Genomic DNA, 19,344 nt, shown 5'->3' with positions numbered 1-19,344 from the left:
TGTGTTTATTGAAAGGACATGGGGCTAGAGGTTCTGGGAGTGACTTGTCTAAGGTCACACAGGCAGTAAATGGCCAAGGTGAGGCTTGAAGCCAGGTCCTCAGATCTTGTCCTTTTGTCATTGTGCCACCCTGGCAGTCACCCCATGCCACCCTGGCAGTCACCCCAGACCCCACTGGTAGCTGCTGTCATTGACATGAAAAGGAGTAAGTTTGCCAGAGGAAGTGATGAATCATCGTTTTGGACCGCACTGTGGCTTGTGTTGGGAGGGTGTGCTAAGAGTCTCCAGGTGTGGATGGGGGGACCAAACTGAAGAGGGACCCAACCCTTCCCTTCAGTGATGTGTCCCTGAAGAGTGGGGAATATATATATTATTGAGAGAGCAGAAATAGATGCTGCTTGCTTTGCCACAAGAACAGCCCTGTCAAAGGTCCTCAGTCAGCCAGCATCTATTAAGTACCTACTATGTGCCAGGCCCTGTGCTGGAGCAGAGCAGATTTAGCAGGGTTGACTTGACTTGCCCGGTGGGCGCTCCTCCTCTCCATGATCATTCTTACCCACATTTCCCTAGGAGTCCTCCCAGGATCTTCCTGGTCTTCAGAGGCTTTCTGGCCTTTTCCATCTCTTGGAGTGTGCCACTCAGTACGTATAGCTGTCTGGTTGTTGCCTCCTCAGGATGTGATGGTTTTTTTCCATTCCTTCCTATCCTCAGTTGCATCTTTACTGCTTCTCCTCACTGGTGACGTGCTGCTGCCTGCTTCCTCACACCCAGCATCCGCCTGGGTTATTTCAAGTCATCTGGGTGCCATGAGTCATAGCTAGGGTATCAGCCTGGGCAGGACTGGCCCTGGAGAAGTGGGCTTTTGTGTTGGGGAGCACATGAGGATCCCTGAAAGGATTTTAATAGACAAGTACGTACGTGCCTGGATAGGCAGCATGCCTATCCAGGTGTGTGCCGTGTTGTGATACAGGAATGTTCACGTCGTGCAGAAGTTTCATTTGGCTTATTGGCTGTGGTACACAGTCCACACTTACTAAGATCCTCCTCCCAGGATTGTGTGTTCTGATGGCCACAGAAACTGGACCCCACCTGGGACAGAGAGGCAGGGACTAGCTGCATCATTCACCCTTGGACAGAAATCCCATTCAGTCATGTTGCTACCCTAGGACCCCCTCTCCCTTGCCAATTGTCCACAGCCTCCAACCTCTTAATTAAATCGAGACTGTCAACTTTAGGAAGCCCGTAGCTTCAGCCCATTGCAGAAAAGCTGCATGATACAGAGGGTGAAGTGCTGGATGTGGAATCAAATGGGTCAGAACCTGGCTCTGGACACCAGGTGTGTGAGCAAGTCCCAGGCCCTCAGAGGCCATTTAGGGAGTGCTGGCCCCATCCACAGTATCTCTCACTAATTTCCCTGAGTGAATCTCAGTTTCCTGTCCTTCCTAACAGAATCATGAGAAGCAAGTGAGAGCTTTACAAACTGTAATGCACTTTATCAATGTCATCTATTAGCAGTAGGCACATTTTAGGTGAAGGACAATGTCTGTCCCACCACTGACCAGTTTCCCATTGTAGATGTGAATTGTTGATTGTGACCAGGACTAAGTTCCATGGCAATTCTTGGGTTTTCTCTCACTAACTCTTTCCAGAGGGCCTGTAGAGACAGTATTTTCCCCCTCCCTAACAATATCTGCTAAGACAGCTACTTGCATTAAATGTGACCGAGCTAGAATCTCCCAGCTGTCTGGGGGCTTGCTCCCCACATCACTGAAAGTTGATTCTTGTGGTATACCTAACTGTGAGTAGGCAGAGTTTGCATAAAAATAGACAAGGGGAAAACTTTGTCCTTCTTTGAGTTTAAATACCTAAATTTAAAGGGCTTTAAAATCAAGCTTTGGTTTTTGCTAGTATTAGCTGTAACCAAACCATTAAAGGTCCTGGGTGTGAACAATACTTGGCTTCCAGTTATGTGGACACAGCCAAGAAGACTCACAGCCAGGCTTTCAAATTGACTCTGTCTTTATACATCTATGTCCAACTCTGATTATTGAAGAACTTCAGCCTCTGTCACAGGCCACAGGGGAAATGAAGCCACATTCTGTAAGAGCATGTGATTTTCACACAAGGGGGGACATGGTAGTTCTCATCAGGGCAAGAGCCCTTTCTCAAAAGAGGCCGTCAGCCCCAAAAATAGAAATGTGAACAGAATAAGAATCCTTAAGTTGACCGTTGTTCTTGTGTGAGACTGTTAGCCCTGCCTTATATTTAGTAGAGTTTCTGGTGATGGAAAATACTTCTGAGTACTGGTGACACCTACCCCTCAGAGCTAGACTGCAGCAAACATCCCTGTCCTCCTACATGGTACAGGGGATAGGGTGATGGGACTGGGGTCAGGAAGTTGTTGTTTAGTTGTTTTTCAACTGTATCTGACTCTTTGTGACCTCTTTTGTGGTTTTCTTGGCAAAGATACTGAACTGGTTTGCCATTTCCCTCTCCAGCTTATTTTACAGATGAGGAAACTGAGGTCAACAGAGTAAAGTGACTTACCCAGGGTCACACAGCTAGTATGTGCCTGTGGCCAGATTTGAACACAGGTCTTCCTAATTCTAGGCTCTGCACTCCATCTGCTGTACCATCTAGCTGCCCAGAGTCAGAGGACCTGAGTTCAAAAATGACCTCAGGCGTGTGTTAGCTGTGTGACCCCAGGCAAGTCACGTAACCTCTGTCTAATCTAGGTTTTTCAAATGTGGAAAGGGTATGATCCGCCCTGCAGGGGCTCTTGTGAGGATCAAGTGAGATAATATTTGTAAGTAGTGGTGGGTGCATAGTAGGCATTTAAGGAGTGCCTGTTCCCTTCCTATTGAAATGCATCTTATTAGATGCAGCCCAGCACTCTAAAATCCTGATTCTGGCATCCATTATGTTATCTATCCCCAGCCCCAGCTGTTTATCCTTGGGCCAGTTATCTAAGCCACTGGCACGGATCCCTGGGGCTTCCCACTGGACACCTTCTGTGCTGACACTGAACCGTTAACTACTGCTCTCTTTGACCCTCTGACCTGTTCTGAGTCTATGCCTGCCCAATCCATCTCTCCACGAAAATAACTTGAGATGCTTTATCAAACGCTTTGTTAAAATCTAGGTAAACTGTGTCCTGAGCTTAGGAACCCTGCTCTGCCCCCAGAACTTCTAGAACCTGGTGTGAATGAAAGAATCCTAGGTCTGGAACCAATAGAATCCTCAGAGACCGCCTAGGAAACAGGCCCAGGGAGCCTGGTCACTTAGCAGTGTTGTATCCCCAGCTCTTAGCACCCAGGCCTGGCAAACACTAGGTACTCATAAATGCTTCCTGGCTAACGTTATCTTGATGCTTCCCCTCTCCCCACAAGTCATGACCACTATCACTGCACACGCACACCCCAAACCTATTCTGCATTCAGTCTGCACAGGGCCCACAGACCGCCTGTTGGTCAGAGCACAGCACAGAGCACAGATCAAATGGCGTCACAACGCCAACATTGAACCAAGGGAAGTTTGCCCGAGCAGGTGGGGACTGAGGCTTGTACATCAAGAAGCCTGATTTCCCTTCACCTGTAGCTGCTCAGGCCTGGGGAGGGAGCGGGGATTTCCAGTAGCTACCAGAGGAAGAAAAAAATACCCAACTAGGGATGAAACCAAGGAGGAAAGGAGGGTTATTTTTTCAGGGCTGGGTGTTGTTTTTCTTTAGTAACATATGTGAAGGTACAACATGCTTCTCATTTCTCCCCACCCTCTCCTGCCTGGAGTATATCCTCATGGGCAACAGTGACATCTGAACTCCTAACAATCCCTGCATTCCTAGAAGAGACCCACTGCTCAGACAGGATGTGAGTTAATGACATTATTTTATTATTATTAAAAACTTTAGAAATCTCTTATTTGATCCTCACAACAACCCTGTAAGTGCTATTATCATCTTTGTTTTACAGATGAGGAAACTGAAGGAGCCACAAGTTCAGTTATTTTCATAAGTGAAAGACTAAAAGCAGAGATGATCTCACCGTTCCCAAGTCACGTCCCCGTGTGGTTCCACAAGCTGCCTCCATCCCTAGAACACCCTTCCTTTCTCCCATCTGCCTAAGAGAATCTTTTTCTTCAATCAAGGTTCAACTTGGGGGTCAGCCTTTCTTGGTTCATTCAGTTGTTAATGTTCTCTTTCCCCTCATGCTGCTACACATGCAGCAGCATGTGTGTGTGGTCCCAGGACTGTGCCATGCTTGTTATAGATATAGATATGTGTATTGTACACATATGTATGCACATGTATACATATATGTATATATTTGTGTGTGTGTGTATTATATATATAAATGTATGTGTGTATATATATACACATATATGTATATGTAACAGTGATTTTTACACTTTTCCAATAATTTCATAATTCCAGGGATATAATCTTACTTTACTCACAGAAACATTGAAGAGGTTGGCATGTCAACTCAAGTCTACCCTTCATGAAACAACCCAGCAGTGAGATGAAAAACATTTTTGTTCATGAGAAGTTGGGAAGACTTTTGCCTTGGAACATATGGGAAAGGAAGCAGGAAGACCAGAGCGAGCCAAGCAGGTGATGATGTTCTTGTGGCTGTCTCCTGCCCATGTCCCATAAAAACTCAGCCTCTCTTCCTGCTTCCACTGTACAGTTTCCTTTCCCAGTGTCTCGGGATGACAGAGGATAGATGGCAAGGCTAGTTTTTCACAACAAAGGCTAAGACATAAAAATAGGAAGCATTGTAGATAAGGGAGCTGACCACTGAGTGAATGGACAGCTGTCCTCCACATGGAGTTGGAGATTGAAGCCTCAAAGATACCAGGCTCCAGGTCAGAGAAGATGAGATGGTGCCAATACTTGTAAGTCAAAATATATATGCTGTCCCATGAAAATTCATGGCAAATTGGTATTGGTCTGATGGGATCCCAACTGACTCATCAAGTCTCCATCTCCAAGACTCTTGGCTTTCTAAATCCTCAATTTAAAATGTTCATTTAGTAAGGGTCGAGGAAAAAGGTGATTAGTGGTGTTTGAGGCATATAGAAGAGGCTACTTATTGACCCTGTAATGTGCCTGATGTCGAACAGAACTCCCAAGGCTTGTCGAAACAGATGACCACTACCCACTTCTGATGAATGGGAGAGGTGTAGGAGAAGGACTAATGTCCTGATCAAAAACAGTAGTCAGAAAGTTAGAATCTGTGATCTGGGGGCCATTGAGTTCTACCTGTCTTGTCTAACCCTAACCTTTCCTTGTTTTTGCATCCCCAAATGCATTTCCATTCATTCATTATCTTAGGCAAATCACCTCCTTTTTTTTTGAGTGGGAAGGGGGTGGGTCTCCATTTCTTTCCCAGTGAAGTACTTGATTGCTAAGGTCCCTTCCATCTCTGAATCTTCCATTCTCCATGGTGAAACCTTCCCTGACCACCCCCAGCTGGATTGGAGGTGCAAGGGTCTGCATGTGCACAAACACATGCAAAATAGATGCAGAGTGATATCTGGGTCAAGGCCCCCATAAATGGTAGGGGGTATCTCAGGAAAGACATGAGGTAGCACCTGAAGCTAGGGAAAGCTTCACAAATGCAGCCCTTGAAGAGAAAAGGAAGCCTTGCCCCAAATCCCAAATCCATCCACTTTCTTCTACTTTATTTCCCCCACATACACACATACACATAACAAATCAATGCACTACACTTCTCTGTCAAAAAAAGTAATGATGCAGGGCTTTCTGTGGGAAGAGTTCAGGGGGTTTTAATAAACTCAGTATGAGTCAGCAGTATGATAGGCTCCCCCTCAAACAACGGATATGACTTCAAATTATATTGAAAAGTCTCGTGCCTATAACTAGGAAAGTTCTGTCCTACTGTCCTCAGTGTTGCTTGGCCCTCATTGGGATTTTTGTGTTCTTTTTGATCAAGGAAGGGCATTGAGAGTGACCAGAGGGGAGGGTGACCAGGATACTGAAAGACTTTGAGTTCATGTTATATGGGGATCCCTTGAAGGCACTAGAGATGTTTAGATTGGGAAAGAGAAGGTTTGTTAGGGGGAGGTGTGTGTGAGGTAGACAAGATGGGTGGACATGAGAACCTTCAGGTCTTTGGAAGAAGAATTAGCCTGGCCTCATAGACAGATGTGGGAGCAGTCAATCAGTAGCTGTTACAGATTGGCAGGTTTAGGCTGTCCCAAAGTAGAATTCTTGTGTCTTTCCTCCATTGAGTATATCCATTTTATCCTGAGTAAAGCATGTTTGTACATAGTGGCATACATGTTGTCTCCTCAATTAGACAGTGAGCACCTTGAGACTTGGGACTGTCCTTTATCTTTCTGTGTTCCCTCAGTATTTAGCACAGTGCCTGGCTTGAATAAATGCTGGCTGACTGACTGGTTTGAATAGGCTGTCTTGGATACAGTGGGCTCTCTGTTCCTGACTGAATGTTTGTAGAAGGGATTCTTATACAAGGATTGCTTGGACCAGTTCCCATTCAGGTTCCAATTGCAGGCATGGGGGAACATAGCCTGTGCAAAAATCATGAGGATAGGAATCTCAAATATAGGCAACTGTAAGAAAGTTGGCTTGGATAGTGATCTAGTGTTTGATAAACCCAAAGACCCCAGCTTTTGGGACAAGAACCCACTATTTGACAAAAATTGCTGGGAAAACAATATGGCAGAAACTAGTTATAGACCAACAACTTATAGCATATATCATGAAAAGGGCAAAATGGGTACATGATTTAGATACAAAGAGTGAGCAAGGAGAGCAAGGAATAGTTTACCTGTCAGATCTAAAGAGAAGGGAAGAATTTTTGGAGAGGTGTGAGAGAGAGCATTATGAAATGTATAATGGATAATTTGTTTATATTAAATTTAAAAGGTTTTGTACAAACAAAACCAATGCAGGCAAGATTAGAAAGAAAGCATAAAGTTGGGAAACAATTTTTATAGCAAGTTTCTCTTGTAAATGCTTCATTTCTCAAATATATATAGAACTGAGTCAAATTTATAAGAATACAAATCATTCCCAATTGATAAATGGTCAAAAGAAATGAACAAGCAGTTTTCAGATGAAGAAATCAAAGCTATCTATCATCAAATTAAAAAAAATGCTTTAAATCACTATTGATTAGAGAAATGCAAATTAAGACAACTCTGAGATACCACTTCACACCTATCAGATTGGTTAATATGAGAGAAAAGAAAAATGGCAAATGTTGGAGGGGATGTGGGAAAATTGAAGCACTAATGCATTGTTGGTAGAGTTGTGAACTGATCCAACTATTTTCTGGAGAGCAATTTGGAACATGCAAGGCCAACCAAACTATGCATACCCTTTGATCCAGCAATACCACTACTAGGTCTGTGTCCCAAAGATTTTTTTTTTAACAAAGGAAAAGGACATATACAAAAAAATATTTACAGCAGCATTTTTTGTGGTGGCAAAGAATTGGAAATTGAGGGCATGCCTATCAACTGGGAAATGGCTAAACAAGTTGTGGTATATAATAGTACTGGGATATTATTGCTAACTAAGAAATGACAAGCAAGGTGATTTCAGAAAAACCTGGAAAGACGGATGCAAAGTTAAATGAGCAGAACCAGGAGAACATTGTATACAGTAATACCAATATTGCAATGATCAACTGTGAATGACTTAGCTCTTCTTAGAAAAACAGTGCTCCAAAACAATTCCAAAGGACTAAAAAATGCTGTCCACATCTAGAGAAAAAAACTAACGGAGTCTGAATGGAGATCGAAGCATACTATTTTCACTTTATTTTTTTCACGTTTTTTTTCCTTTTGGTCTGTTTCTTCCTTGACAACATTAATATGGAAATATATTTTACATGATTGGATGTGTAACCTACATTACATTGCTTATAGCAGGGATGAGGAACCTGCAGCCTTGAGGCCACATGTGGCTTTCTAGGTCCTTGGGTGGGGCCTTTTGAACGAGTCCAAGTTTTACAGAACAAATTCTTTTATTAATGTGATTTGTTCAGTGAAATTTGAACTCAGTCAAAGGGATACACTTGAGAACCTAGAAGGCCACATGGTTTCCCACAGGTTCCCTGCCCCTGGTTTATACCACCTTAGGGAGGAGGAAGGAGATGAAGGGAGAAAGGGAGGGAGAAAATTTGGAACTCAGTTTAGTTGAGTTCCCTGCCCCTGACTTATACAAATATAAGATTTAGGACTCAAACCCCTGACTTATACTGTCTTAGGAAGGAGGAAAGAAATGAGGGAAGAAAGGGAGGGAGAAAATTTGGAACTCAATTTAAAAAATTTGAATGTTAAAAAAGTGAGAAAAATCTTTAAAAATTAAAAAAAAGTTGACTTGTCTGAATGGTACAGTTCATGGAGGGGAATAATGTGTAATGAGTCCGGAAATTTAGCATGGATCTCAATTGTGAAGGTCTTTTAATGCCAAAGAAAATGGTATTTGAGCCTTTGGACAACAAGCCACCAAATCTTGAGTAACTTGGCCAGCCTTGGGCTTTCACGCTAAGTTTAGTGACTACGTGGACACTGTCTGGAAGAGGGGAGTCCCGGGAATACAGGGAGTCCAATTAGGAGGTTATAGAAATAATCCAAGGGAGAGGAGATGAGGTTGTGAACCAGAGGAGAAGCTTCATGAGGCAAGTGGGTTGGATGCCAGAGTTGAGGTGGAGGCAGAATCAGCCAGACTCAGTGGCTGATTGGAAGTCAGGGCTGAGAAGCAAGGAGTAGAGGATGATGCCAAGATTTGGAACCCGAGTGACTAAAGGGCAGAAATAGGAAAGTTAAGAAAACCCTCTGTTAAATGAAAGGGGATGGCACTGACCTCCAAGTGCCCTCCTGGCTCTTCATTGATGATGCTGTGAACCCTTGCAGTCCTTCTACTGTCCATAAATTGGAAAAATTGGACTAGATTATCTGAGACTCCTTCTAGTTCTAAATCTCATATTTCTGAGATGGATAACTACTTCAGACTGTCCACTTCAGGCCTGACAACAGAAACATTTTTTATTTAATAATTAGAGCTACCCCAAAATGAAACTGGCTGCTTTAGGAGGTATAGCTGTTTCCTCACTTGAAGTTGTCACATAGACTGTTGGAGATATTATAGAGGTGGTTTCTAGACACATATGGGTTGGACTGGATTGGCTCCAAAATTCCCTTCAGCTCTTGAGATTATGAGCACATTGAGCTTAATTGAAGAGGGAATACAAGGAAATCTTACATGGGTGCTGGAGCTTTGATGGAATCAGCATATGAATCAGCAATTTGATATGGCATCTGAAAAGGCAAATACTTTCTTAGGCTGAAGAAGCACAGTGAACTAGGTCTGTATCCCAAAGAGATCATAAAAAAATGGAAAAGGACCCACATGTACAAAAATATGTATAGCTGCTCTTTTTGTGGTGATCAAGAATTGGAAATCGAGGGGATACCCATCAGTCGGGGAATGGCTGAACAAGTTGTGGTATATGAATGTAATGGAATACTATTGTGCCATAAGAAATGATGAACAGGAAGACTTCAGAGAGGGCTGGGAGGCCTTAGATGAATCTATGCTGAGCGAAAGGAGCAGAACCAGGAGAACATTATACACCGTAACAGCCACGTTGATCAACTTTGACACACTCAGCTCTTCTCAGCAGTGCAAGTATCCATGACAGTTCCAAAATACTCATGATGGAAAATGCTATCCACATCCAAAGAACTGTAGAGTCTGAATACAGATTGAAGCATACCGTTTGCTCTCTTTTTCTTTCTGGTGGTTTTTCCCTTTTGTTCTGATTCTTTCACAACATGACTGATGTGGAGATATATTTAATTGTACATCATACATTAATTATATAATTAATTGTACATATATAACCTATTTCAGATTTTATGCCATCTTAGGGGAAGGAAAAGGGCAAGGAGTGAGGGAGAAAAAATTTGGAATCCAGTCTTATAAAAGTGACTGTTGAAATCTATCTTTACATGTAATTGGAAAAAAATAAAATGCTATTAAGAGGGAGGGAGAATGGCCCAGTGGAAGGAGAAAGAAATTTCTGCTTAAAAAATAACTGTAGAATGTGAAAAAAACAAAAAGAATTAAAAGAGGCATAGTGTGTTCCGAAATAAGGAAATGACAGTCTTGTATTCTCTACCCTGATCGGATCACGTAGGGAATATTGTGTTTCATATTTAACAGATGGGGTTTATAAACTGTTGGTAATCTAGAGGAAGATCACCAGGGTGGTGATGGGTCTCTAGTTCATGTCATAAAGGCAGGTTGAGGGAACTAGGCGTGTCTGTTCTGGAGAAGGAAAAACAGAGTACGGGAAGATGGAGGGGACACATGAGAGCTGTCCTCAAGTGTTGGGAGGGACCTCGATAAAGGAGGGACTTGACCCAGGCAGCTCCCAGGTCCAGCTAGGACCTGGAGCAATAGAGGCAGTTAGAAGTCAGTTGAGGCTTGGTTTTAGGAAGTTTCTTTCTCACGCATGGAGAGGAGAGAGCAGAATCCTCCTTATACAATCTTCAGACAAAGATGACAGACCCCCTCTCAAGTATGCTGCAGGAGAGTGTGCATTTTCCAGGTGCAGAATGTGGTAGGGGGCCTCCGCAGTTGATCCAACTGAGATTCTGTGATTCTGTGAAAAAACAGCCACCTCAACATCCGCCGAAAGGGGTTTTCCCTTGTGAAGGAGGAAGGGTTTTGGCGTCCTGAGCTCTCAGTGCAGGCAGAGTCCGTGGAACAGAGGGAGGCAGGAAGATGACTGAGTGGTGTCGGTATCCGTGGAGGCCCGTGATACTCATCTGCCTCCTCACTGCCCAGCTGCACCTGGCCTCTCTGCACCAGTGTGGCAGGAACTCCTACAGCTCAGCTGGCAAATGCTGCCAATATTGTAAACCCGGTGAGTCCTGGGGTAGAGGGGAGCAACCAAAGCTGGGAGGGAGGGAGAGGGACAGCCAGGTCTGGGAGGGAGGGAGGAAGGGCTTCATAGAATTACAGGGTTAGAATTGGAAGGGACCTCTAAGGTCAACTAATCTAAGCTGAACATTTTGCAGAGGAAGAAACTGAGGCCCAGATAGGTTAAAGGTCTCACAGGCAGTAATAAGCAGAGAGGGCAGAATTCAAACTGAGGTCATCTGATTCCAAATCCTGAATTCTGCACCAGAGAGTAAGAGAGAGCGAGAAAGTTGAGAGGAAAAGTTGACAAGTATTATTAGGAGAAGGAGGAAGGGAACAGACATTTAACCAATACCTTCTGTGTGTCAGACCCTACACCAAGTGCTTTGCAAATATCTCATTTTATCCTCCTAACAGCCCTGGGAGGTAGGTGCAACTATGATCCCCATTTTACAGTTGGGGAGACAGAGGCAGGCGATTAAGTGACTTGCCCAGGGTCACACAGCTGGTAAGTGCCAGATGGGCTTTCAACTTGACTCTTCCTGCCTCCAGGCCCAGACCTCTATGAAACAAGACCTAGCTGCGCGTATGTTTTATATGTATGTATATACACCAGATGTATATACACCAGGTGCCAGGCACTGCTCTAAATGTCAGGAACACAGAGACAGGCAAGAGACTGTCTCTGCTCCCAGGCTAAGCGGGGAGGCAACATTCCATCAACTGTGTACAAATAAGACACACAGAGAGGTAAACTCAGAGGGAAGGAAGCTTAAGAGATTAGGGACCAGTCATTTAACTGCCTTGGACATCCACATCCAGCCTTCTGAGGCAGCATGTCATCCTCACCCCCGTTTTGTAGATGGGAAAACTGAGGCTCAGACTTGTACAAGATCACACAGTTATTGAACCCAAGTTTCTGACTCAAAAGCTGCAGGAGGCATTTTTATATAACACTTAATATGTGCCAAATACTATGTGAAGAACTTTACAAATATTATCTTATTTGAGCCTCACAGCAACTCTGGGAGGTGGGTGCTGTTATCCCCATTTTACAGGGGAAAGTGAGGCAGACAGAGGTTAAGTGACTTGCCCAGTAGGTGTCTACAACTAGTAGGTGTCTCAGTTGTGACTTGAACTCGGACTTTCCTGACGCTCTATCCATTACGTCACCAGCAGCCTCCATGATACAAGGATGCCACCCTCTAATAATTAGTGTTTAATGTCATTTGGCATGGGCTGTCCCTTCTGTGAGGCTCTGATTTAGACTCGATGCCCACTGGTCCTGGCTGTGGGCCGTCTCATCTCTCACCAGTGTGTTGGGTTTGGGGGCTCAGGGAGGCAGTGGGAGAGGCAGGGGGGTGGAGTGCTGAGCCTGGGGAGGAGCCAAAATTCCTGTATGATTGAAATGTGCAGTGGGTGAAGTCTGGAAAGGTGGACCTCGGATAGACTTTGGTGCCAGGTCAGAGGAGGTTGACCTGAGGCTGGATTGGCCCGTACCAGACTGGTGAGCTGAGGGCCATAGATGTAGAGCTAGGGGAGACCCCAGTGACCAGTTAGTCCAACTGGCTATTTTTTACAGAAGAGGAAACAGACTCAGAAAGGGGAAGGAGCTTGCCTGAAGCATTGGAGGCAGGATTTGAATCTAACAAAATCTAAAACACATCTTTCCTCATACTGTACTTTCTCCATGTATCTTCTTCTGCCTCCACTCCAGCTCCATAGTTAAAGCTGATCCACAAGGATTGTTCAAGTTTTTTTTGTGTGTCCCTAGCATCTCTCATAGTGCCTGACACATAGTAGGTTCTTAATAATGCATGTTGAGTTGGAAGGATAATTCCAGATGAGGCACATCCCTGAGGAGAGAAGAGGCACCAATAGCTGGGGGCTCTGGAAAGGCTTCCTGGAGGAGATGATGCCTGGGCTGAGCCTTGAAGGAAGGCAAGAATTCTGAGAAGCAAAGATGACAGCACATTTTCCCACGCGTGACTCGTGCAAATGTGTGGATGTGGTAGATGACGTGTCATCTAGGGGACTAGCTGGCAGCCCAGTGTGGCCAGGGAGGAGTAGGGAAGTGGCTGGGGGTGGGGAGAGGTGTTGAGATGAGAAGCTGCCCCTGGTACCAGGTAACCATCTGACAATCGCCTTGGCTCCCCTGACGACGCTACAGGCTTTGAGATGGTGAGTCGCTGTACGGATAAAGAAGACACTCAGTGCAAACCCTGTGCCAAGAGGCTCTTCAACGACGGCTTCAACTATCACTTATGCCAGTCCTGCACTCAGTGCAATGTCGGTAAGGGCTAGTCCCACCCCTCCCTGGTGCTCCCCTCCCCTGTGCTCCCACCCCTCCCTGTTGCTCCCCAGTCTAGAAGAGAATGCCCTGACCCTGGGCTGAGAGAATACTTGTCTCTTGTCTTGCCTGTGACCCAGCTTCCTTACCTCCCTCCTTCCCTTGGTAAGTCTATGGCCAGGCCTATGACTCAGTGCTTAGGGAGCCTTGGGGTCACTCACCTTCTTCCATGCCTTCCTTGGCCTTTATTCATCTACCCTAGAGCTACCTAGGCCAGGCGCCTTTGGGCCTGGCCATCACCCCCATCACCCCTGGCCTCCCCCAGTCCAGCTGTCTCACCCTCAGTGTACCCAAGAGTGATATCAGATTTTCCCCAAAAAGGTTTGTCTAGAAATGGAAGTCAATCAATCCTCTGAGCCTGGGAATCTCAGAAAACCCACCTAATTTGACCCCAAAGGCTGCTTCGCCCTAATCTTTGGAAGCCACTCTTTGGATGTCTTATTGGTCTTCGTCGTAAGCCTGGTGCTTCCCAAAGATGGTGGCCATAACCAACCCGCCCCACACCCACTCATCCTATCATGACAGACTCATGACCTTGAGTGAAATTCTCCCCCTCTCTGGGCCACATCTCCCTGCTCTGTAAAAGGATGGTCTTGTTTGCCAGATCATCTTCCAGAGCCTTCCCAGTCATGATTACATATTCTGAGTCCCCACTCAGCTGACATCCCCTGTTCTAAGGCCCTCCTAGCTCTGAGGTTTACTGTTCTGAGATACCATAGTACTCTAAATCCTGTGATTGTATGACTGGAAATTAAATTTCTGGCCAGGGATGTTGTCTTCTCCCACTTCACCATGGTGTAGACATGCCCTTAGGTTCTTGGATACGATGGCAGTAGAATGCCCTGCCAACCCTGCAGGTTCTAACATTCTGGGCAGACTTTGGCCTCAGGCTTGGGGCCCAGTGAGCCTTCTGTCTGAGAAAATCTCCCTTCTAAGCGTGAGGAGGCTTTCCTGGAAACCAAAAGATCTAAGCCATGGTGTCGATTGCCCTTGTGTGGTCATGATGAACATGCTCCACAGCAACACCTGTACAGTGCTCTAGCTGAGGGGCATTGTGTGAGCTGAGGCCAGGGGACAGGTAGGAGCTTGGTGGGGCCAGTGAAGGGGGCATCTGCCCCCTCCCCCCCCAAACAGGGCTCTTCTTCTCCTCTCCTGCATCATACACTGGTGCTGGACAGGCATTCATATATCCCTCCCATGAATGTTGGGATCAAATGAGGTTGTGTGAGGGGTATTTTGTTAACTTCTAAGCACACATTAAATGTCAGTGCTCAGATAAATCTCCAAAAGATGTTGGAGGGCAGGTGATGAGCTGCATTGGTGAAATTTGTTCTCGTCTGGGAATTCCCTATACCACTGAAGTCTTGTCTTCCCTTTTCTCCATCCCAAATTCATACCCTCCCCTCCAAACCAAATCCAACAATTTTTATTGCTGTTGATTATAGTCATTTCCAACTCTGCAGGACCCCATTTGGGGTTTTCTTGGCAGAGATACCAGCGTGGTTTGCCATTTCCTTCTCCAGCTCATTTTACTTATGAGGAAACTGAGGCAAACAGGGTGAAGTGACTTGCCCAGGGTCACACAGTTAATGTATTTGAGGCCAGATTTGACATCAGGAAGATAAGTGTTCCTGATTCCAGGCAGTCTATGTGCTGCACCACCAAAACCAACAATAACGACCTAAAACATCTGTCGTGATGAAGCAAGAAGACCACTCTGCAAGACCACCTGCTGAGCAGGAAGAGAAGGGGGCTGAGAATTGGAGGAGCTCTCCCAACAGGGTCACCTGGGATTGTAATGGGGGAGGGGTCATAAGAGAGGAGGGCAGAGTAAAGAGAGGGAGTTTGAGGCAGAATATCTGTGTGTGCACGTGCATGTGTGAGTGTGTGTGGGTGAGTATGATGAATGGCAGTCTCAGGCTGGAAGTGCTCTCTGGAGCCCCAGAAGTCAACCCAGGCCTGAAAAGACCTGGTAATTCTGATCTGTTCTGGTAGTTAATGATTTCAGTGATGGGAAGCAGTCACCCCAAAGAGGTACACCTTGTAGCTGGGGAGAAAGAAATGTACCTGCTCCTCTCCTCTACCTCCCCTCCTCCTCTCTTCCTTCTCTTCTCACTCCTCCTCCCATCTCCCTGCACTCAGCTCATGGCCCGTGAGAGTCAGGAGGTCTCAGTAAATGCTAGTTGAAGGGGTGTTGAACGAATTGCTGTGGAGCTCTCTCACAAGTGTTGTACTCGTTTCTCAATCACAGAGGCAAACCTCAAACCCCAAGGGATCCTCAGAACTGGGGGTGAGAGGGCAGAGGGACAGCCCCTGCAAAGACAAAGCACAGTGTGGTATATGTGTGTACATGTTTTGTGTGTGTATCTGTATATAGCTTGTATCTATATTGAGCTTTTAATGTTTACAAAGCACCTCATTTGTCCTTACAACAACCCTGAGAGGGAGGGGCTGTTATCATCCTCATTTTACAGTTGGGGAAACGGAGGCAGGCAGAGGTGAGGTGACTTGCCTAGGTTCCCCCAGCTAGGGAGCATCTGAGGCTGAGTTTGAACTTGGGTCTCCCTGACTCTGGGGTCAGAGCTTTCTCCTCTGCTTTCTCCTCCCCATCATTAGCTGTCATAGTTTGATACATTATATATGAGGGTCAGTCCTGAACTAGGAAAAAGAGCCTTGAGCTGTACTCCCTTCTGTTCATTTCTTTAAGGTGCAGCCCTATGTCAGGAATTGTAGAGGTCCGTGTTCCTGCGGGGGCACTCCCCTCCCTACCCCCATCCTCCTTCCCCGGAACTCCCTGCATTGACTCTCCCTTTTTGTTTCTCCTGCTGCCCAGGGAGTGGGAGCCAGATCTTCAAGAACTGCACCTCGTCCAGTGACACCGTGTGTCAGTGCACCCCAGGGACTCAGCCTGTTGAAACCTTCAAGTTGGGAGTGGGTGAGCAGCTCCTCTTTGCCCCACCCAGTAAAGGTCTCCCCAAACCCCAAGTCTTCTCTTCCCCCCCAAGGGAACAATCTGTGAGGGACTTGGGGTGGGGGATGGCATGGGTTGTGGGGTATGTGTGTTTGTGTGTGTGTGTGTGTGTAGGCTGTGTACATGTGAGCCAATATGGGGGCATACTCGTGTGTGGATGCATGTGGACACGTCTGTGTAAGTGGGTTTATTTGTGCAGGTGAGTGTACAGGTGTGAGGTTATAGATGGATTTGCATAGAAGAGGATGGGGAAGTAGGGGAGTGTCATATCTCAGGTGAGGGGAGCCCAGCATTTCCTGAGTCCCAGCCTGAAGAATGCTGAATGAGTCAGGGATGTGCACCCCTGTCCTCTCCCCCTTCCCACCCCTCCCCATCATTTTCTGTTTCCTCCTTCCCTTTCCTATTTCCCCCCTCCTCTTCCAGAGTGGGAAAGCAGCAGAGAGGGGAAGTCACCCCACGAAGCATGTAACCCTCACCTTTCTCTGCCCAGGACTAACCACTAAGCAAAGCTTTCCTTGTCTTTGGTTCCAGACTGCACCCCATGTCTCCCAGGACAGTTTTCCCTAGGAGGAAACACCTTGTGTAAACCGTGGACCAAGTAAGTAACTAAGAGCTGGGAAGGGATAAGGGGACCCAAACAAGACCCCAGCCAGCCCTGAGCTCCTAGCACAGGGAGGGAGGGGGAAACTGAAGGGAGCCCCTCCCACCCCTGCTTCAAATGTTCACCAACACCTCCTGGATTTCAGGGGCCTGGGCAGAAGGGGCGGGGGGAGGGAGGGACTCCCTGCATTCTGGGCCTGCCCCTACATTCCTACCTCCACTCCTACCCCCAGCTGCACGGCCATAGGCAAACGTACCCTACGAGCTGGCAGCAGCAGGACCGACACTGAATGTGAAGATGCCAGGTCGTCACGGCCACCCCGAAGGCCTCCAACGTCTGTCCAGACCCCAGCCACCACCTCCTCCACAGTGCACTTGAGGATCACCACACAGAGTGTGGTGTTGAACACCCTACAGCCCCACCCTGACAAACCCTGGTGTAAGGATGCACCTCTAGCCACCTGTGCCTTGGCCCCAGCTCTCCCTTCCATCCAAGCCTCCCACCACGTGCTAGCTCTCCAGGGCTGGGGGACAGACGCCGAGCTCCTGGCATCAAATCCTAGAGCACTGCTTTGACCTCGGGACTTAGCCTCCTCCTTGAAAATGAGGGGTCTTGGCGGGTGGGTTCCCATGGCGACAAGACCCTACCCTGCTCCCCCCAGGAAGATCTCCCCAGCAGCTTAGGGCCTCAGGGGCTGGGATGGAGGCCGCCTCCATCACCGCTGCCTCATTGTCTTGCAGCCCCGCTCTCAGTCATCTTCCTGGTGCTACTTCTGCTCCTGCTGTTTGGCTTGGCTATGCTCATCCTCGGCATCTACTTGTCTAAGAGGCAGCTACCTGCAGTGTGGAAGCCCCAAGGTGAGTCCGCGTTGCTCCGCTCTTTCTGTCTTCTTTCTCATCACCTTCTGAACAAGCTCAGGGGAACGGGGAGAGAGGACATAGTTGAACGTGCACACAGATAGTAGCATTCCAAGGTAGATGGGGGCGGGGAATTGGGGTCCTGTGGTTGTCAAGAGCTTGGGTGGGTGGTTCCATCAGCCTCTCTCGATGTACCTTTGGGGTGTCCTCTCTACCTGCTCCATGGCCAGTGCCGTCTTCCTCCACCCTCAGGGACACACAATTTCCGGATGCCCATCCAGGAGGAGCACCAGTCCAGTCTAGCCAAGGTCTGAGGCTATGGAGACCCCAGATGGAGGCCATCCCTCCCTCCTTCTGTTCTTCCTTCCCCCCAGCCCATGTTGGCTGGACCTGCTGTGGAAAGGCCGGGGCCTCAGGGGACTCTCTTCATCCAGCTTTTTCTCCTATCCTACCCCAGGTCCAAGGTACTCTTTCAGCATCCCAGACTCCTAGACCTCATGGGGTTATTAGGGTTTCCTCTGCACCTCTTTCTGAAGGCAAACACTGGTGTTCATTGCATCTAGAAGCTCATCTGAGTTCTAGGGGACTTGCATCTCATGGCAAATAGATAGATTTAACCTCAGAATTGAAACTCTCAGAATCAAAGAGTTGGAAGGAACCTCCAGGGTCATCTTGTCCAATCCACACCCAGAGAAGTCCTCACTTTGACATGTCCAACCAGTGGCATCTGACCTCTGCTTGAAAGTCAGGCTTGACTCCAGTTGACTGATGGTTTCTCCCCCAGTGGAAGGAGCACAGGCAGGGGTCTTGGCTCTCTCACTTACATTGTGTGGTCTTAGGAGAGTCCCTTGGACTTTTTAGGCCTCAACTTCCTCTTTTCCAAAATGAGATGACCTTGAAGGGGCCTTTCAGCTGTGCTTATGGACCTTCTGAAGAGTGTTTAACCATTTTGCAAAAGCACAGATGTGGGACATCTCACACAGAAGGATTCCCAGGGACAGAAATCTAGATGCTCCAGGGGCTAAAGAAGGGTAGGTGGTCAGAGACTATCCTGTCTCCTTTCATCTCTCCATGCCGAAAGGAGCCCCGTGCCTGCTTCTGTCTTCTCTGGTCTGAGTGTAGACTAATTTCACGGCCCCATCTTCTCTGCTGACCTGGTGCAACCCCAGTTCAGAAGAGGAGTATTTCTGGTCTCCCTTCTTCCTCCTCCTTCTGTTCCCATGATCCCCAGAGTCCTGGGCCAAGCCCTCATGCTGATTCACATTTCCATAAAAGAGCCTTCATCCTCTTCATTTCTCTCTATGGCCCTCACCTCCTCCCATTCGAAAAGGAAATGAGAAATGCCTGGTCATTATTCCCTGGGCATTGTCCCACTTTCCAGACATGCTGCCTCCTCCCTTTCCTTGGACCTACCCCATGTATTGAGTCTCTAACACTCTCTCTCCCATCACTTCCCCCTATGGCTGGTTACTCTCCAGCCCTCCCTCCTACTTCCCCATTTCTGGACACAGCCCCCACTCTCTTTGGTAGCAGAGTGCTGAGCTGCTGGATGTGGGGGAGGGTGACCAAATAATGCAGGCTTGTCTGCCCTGGATATTCACCCCTATGGGGTGTCCTGGCCTGTGGCCAGAGCCACTTCTGGTG

At 47.1% G+C, this 19,344-nt stretch overlaps 1 protein-coding gene across 2 annotated transcripts; it reads left to right on the top strand.

Moving 5' to 3' along the window:
* The first annotated feature begins 59 nt into the window (after window positions 1-59).
* Window positions 60-18,992, top strand: TNFRSF4 (TNF receptor superfamily member 4). Of its 2 annotated transcripts, XM_072608454.1 has the most exons (9): window positions 60-3,866; window positions 3,969-4,156; window positions 4,430-10,925; window positions 13,092-13,214; window positions 16,105-16,206; window positions 16,774-16,840; window positions 17,076-17,281; window positions 17,584-17,700; window positions 17,953-18,992. In XM_072608454.1, the coding sequence occupies exons 3-9, from the start codon at window positions 10,784-10,786 to the stop codon at window positions 18,012-18,014; spliced, it is 819 nt and encodes a 272-aa protein (XP_072464555.1). In that variant the 5' UTR covers window positions 60-3,866; window positions 3,969-4,156; window positions 4,430-10,783; the 3' UTR covers window positions 18,015-18,992. The 2 variants fall into 2 exon arrangements, with proteins under 2 accessions (XP_072464555.1, XP_072464554.1); XM_072608453.1 differs by lacking the exon at window positions 17,953-18,992 and having other exon boundaries at window positions 17,584-17,810.
* Window positions 18,993-19,344: the final 352 nt, after the last annotated feature.

Source organism: Notamacropus eugenii, chromosome 5 (assembly GCF_028372415.1).
Source record: "Notamacropus eugenii isolate mMacEug1 chromosome 5, mMacEug1.pri_v2, whole genome shotgun sequence".
Taxonomy (NCBI): Eukaryota; Metazoa; Chordata; class Mammalia; order Diprotodontia; family Macropodidae; genus Notamacropus; species Notamacropus eugenii.
The sequence above is the reverse complement of the archived record's forward strand: the minus strand, read 5'-3'. Positions and strand labels throughout refer to the sequence as shown.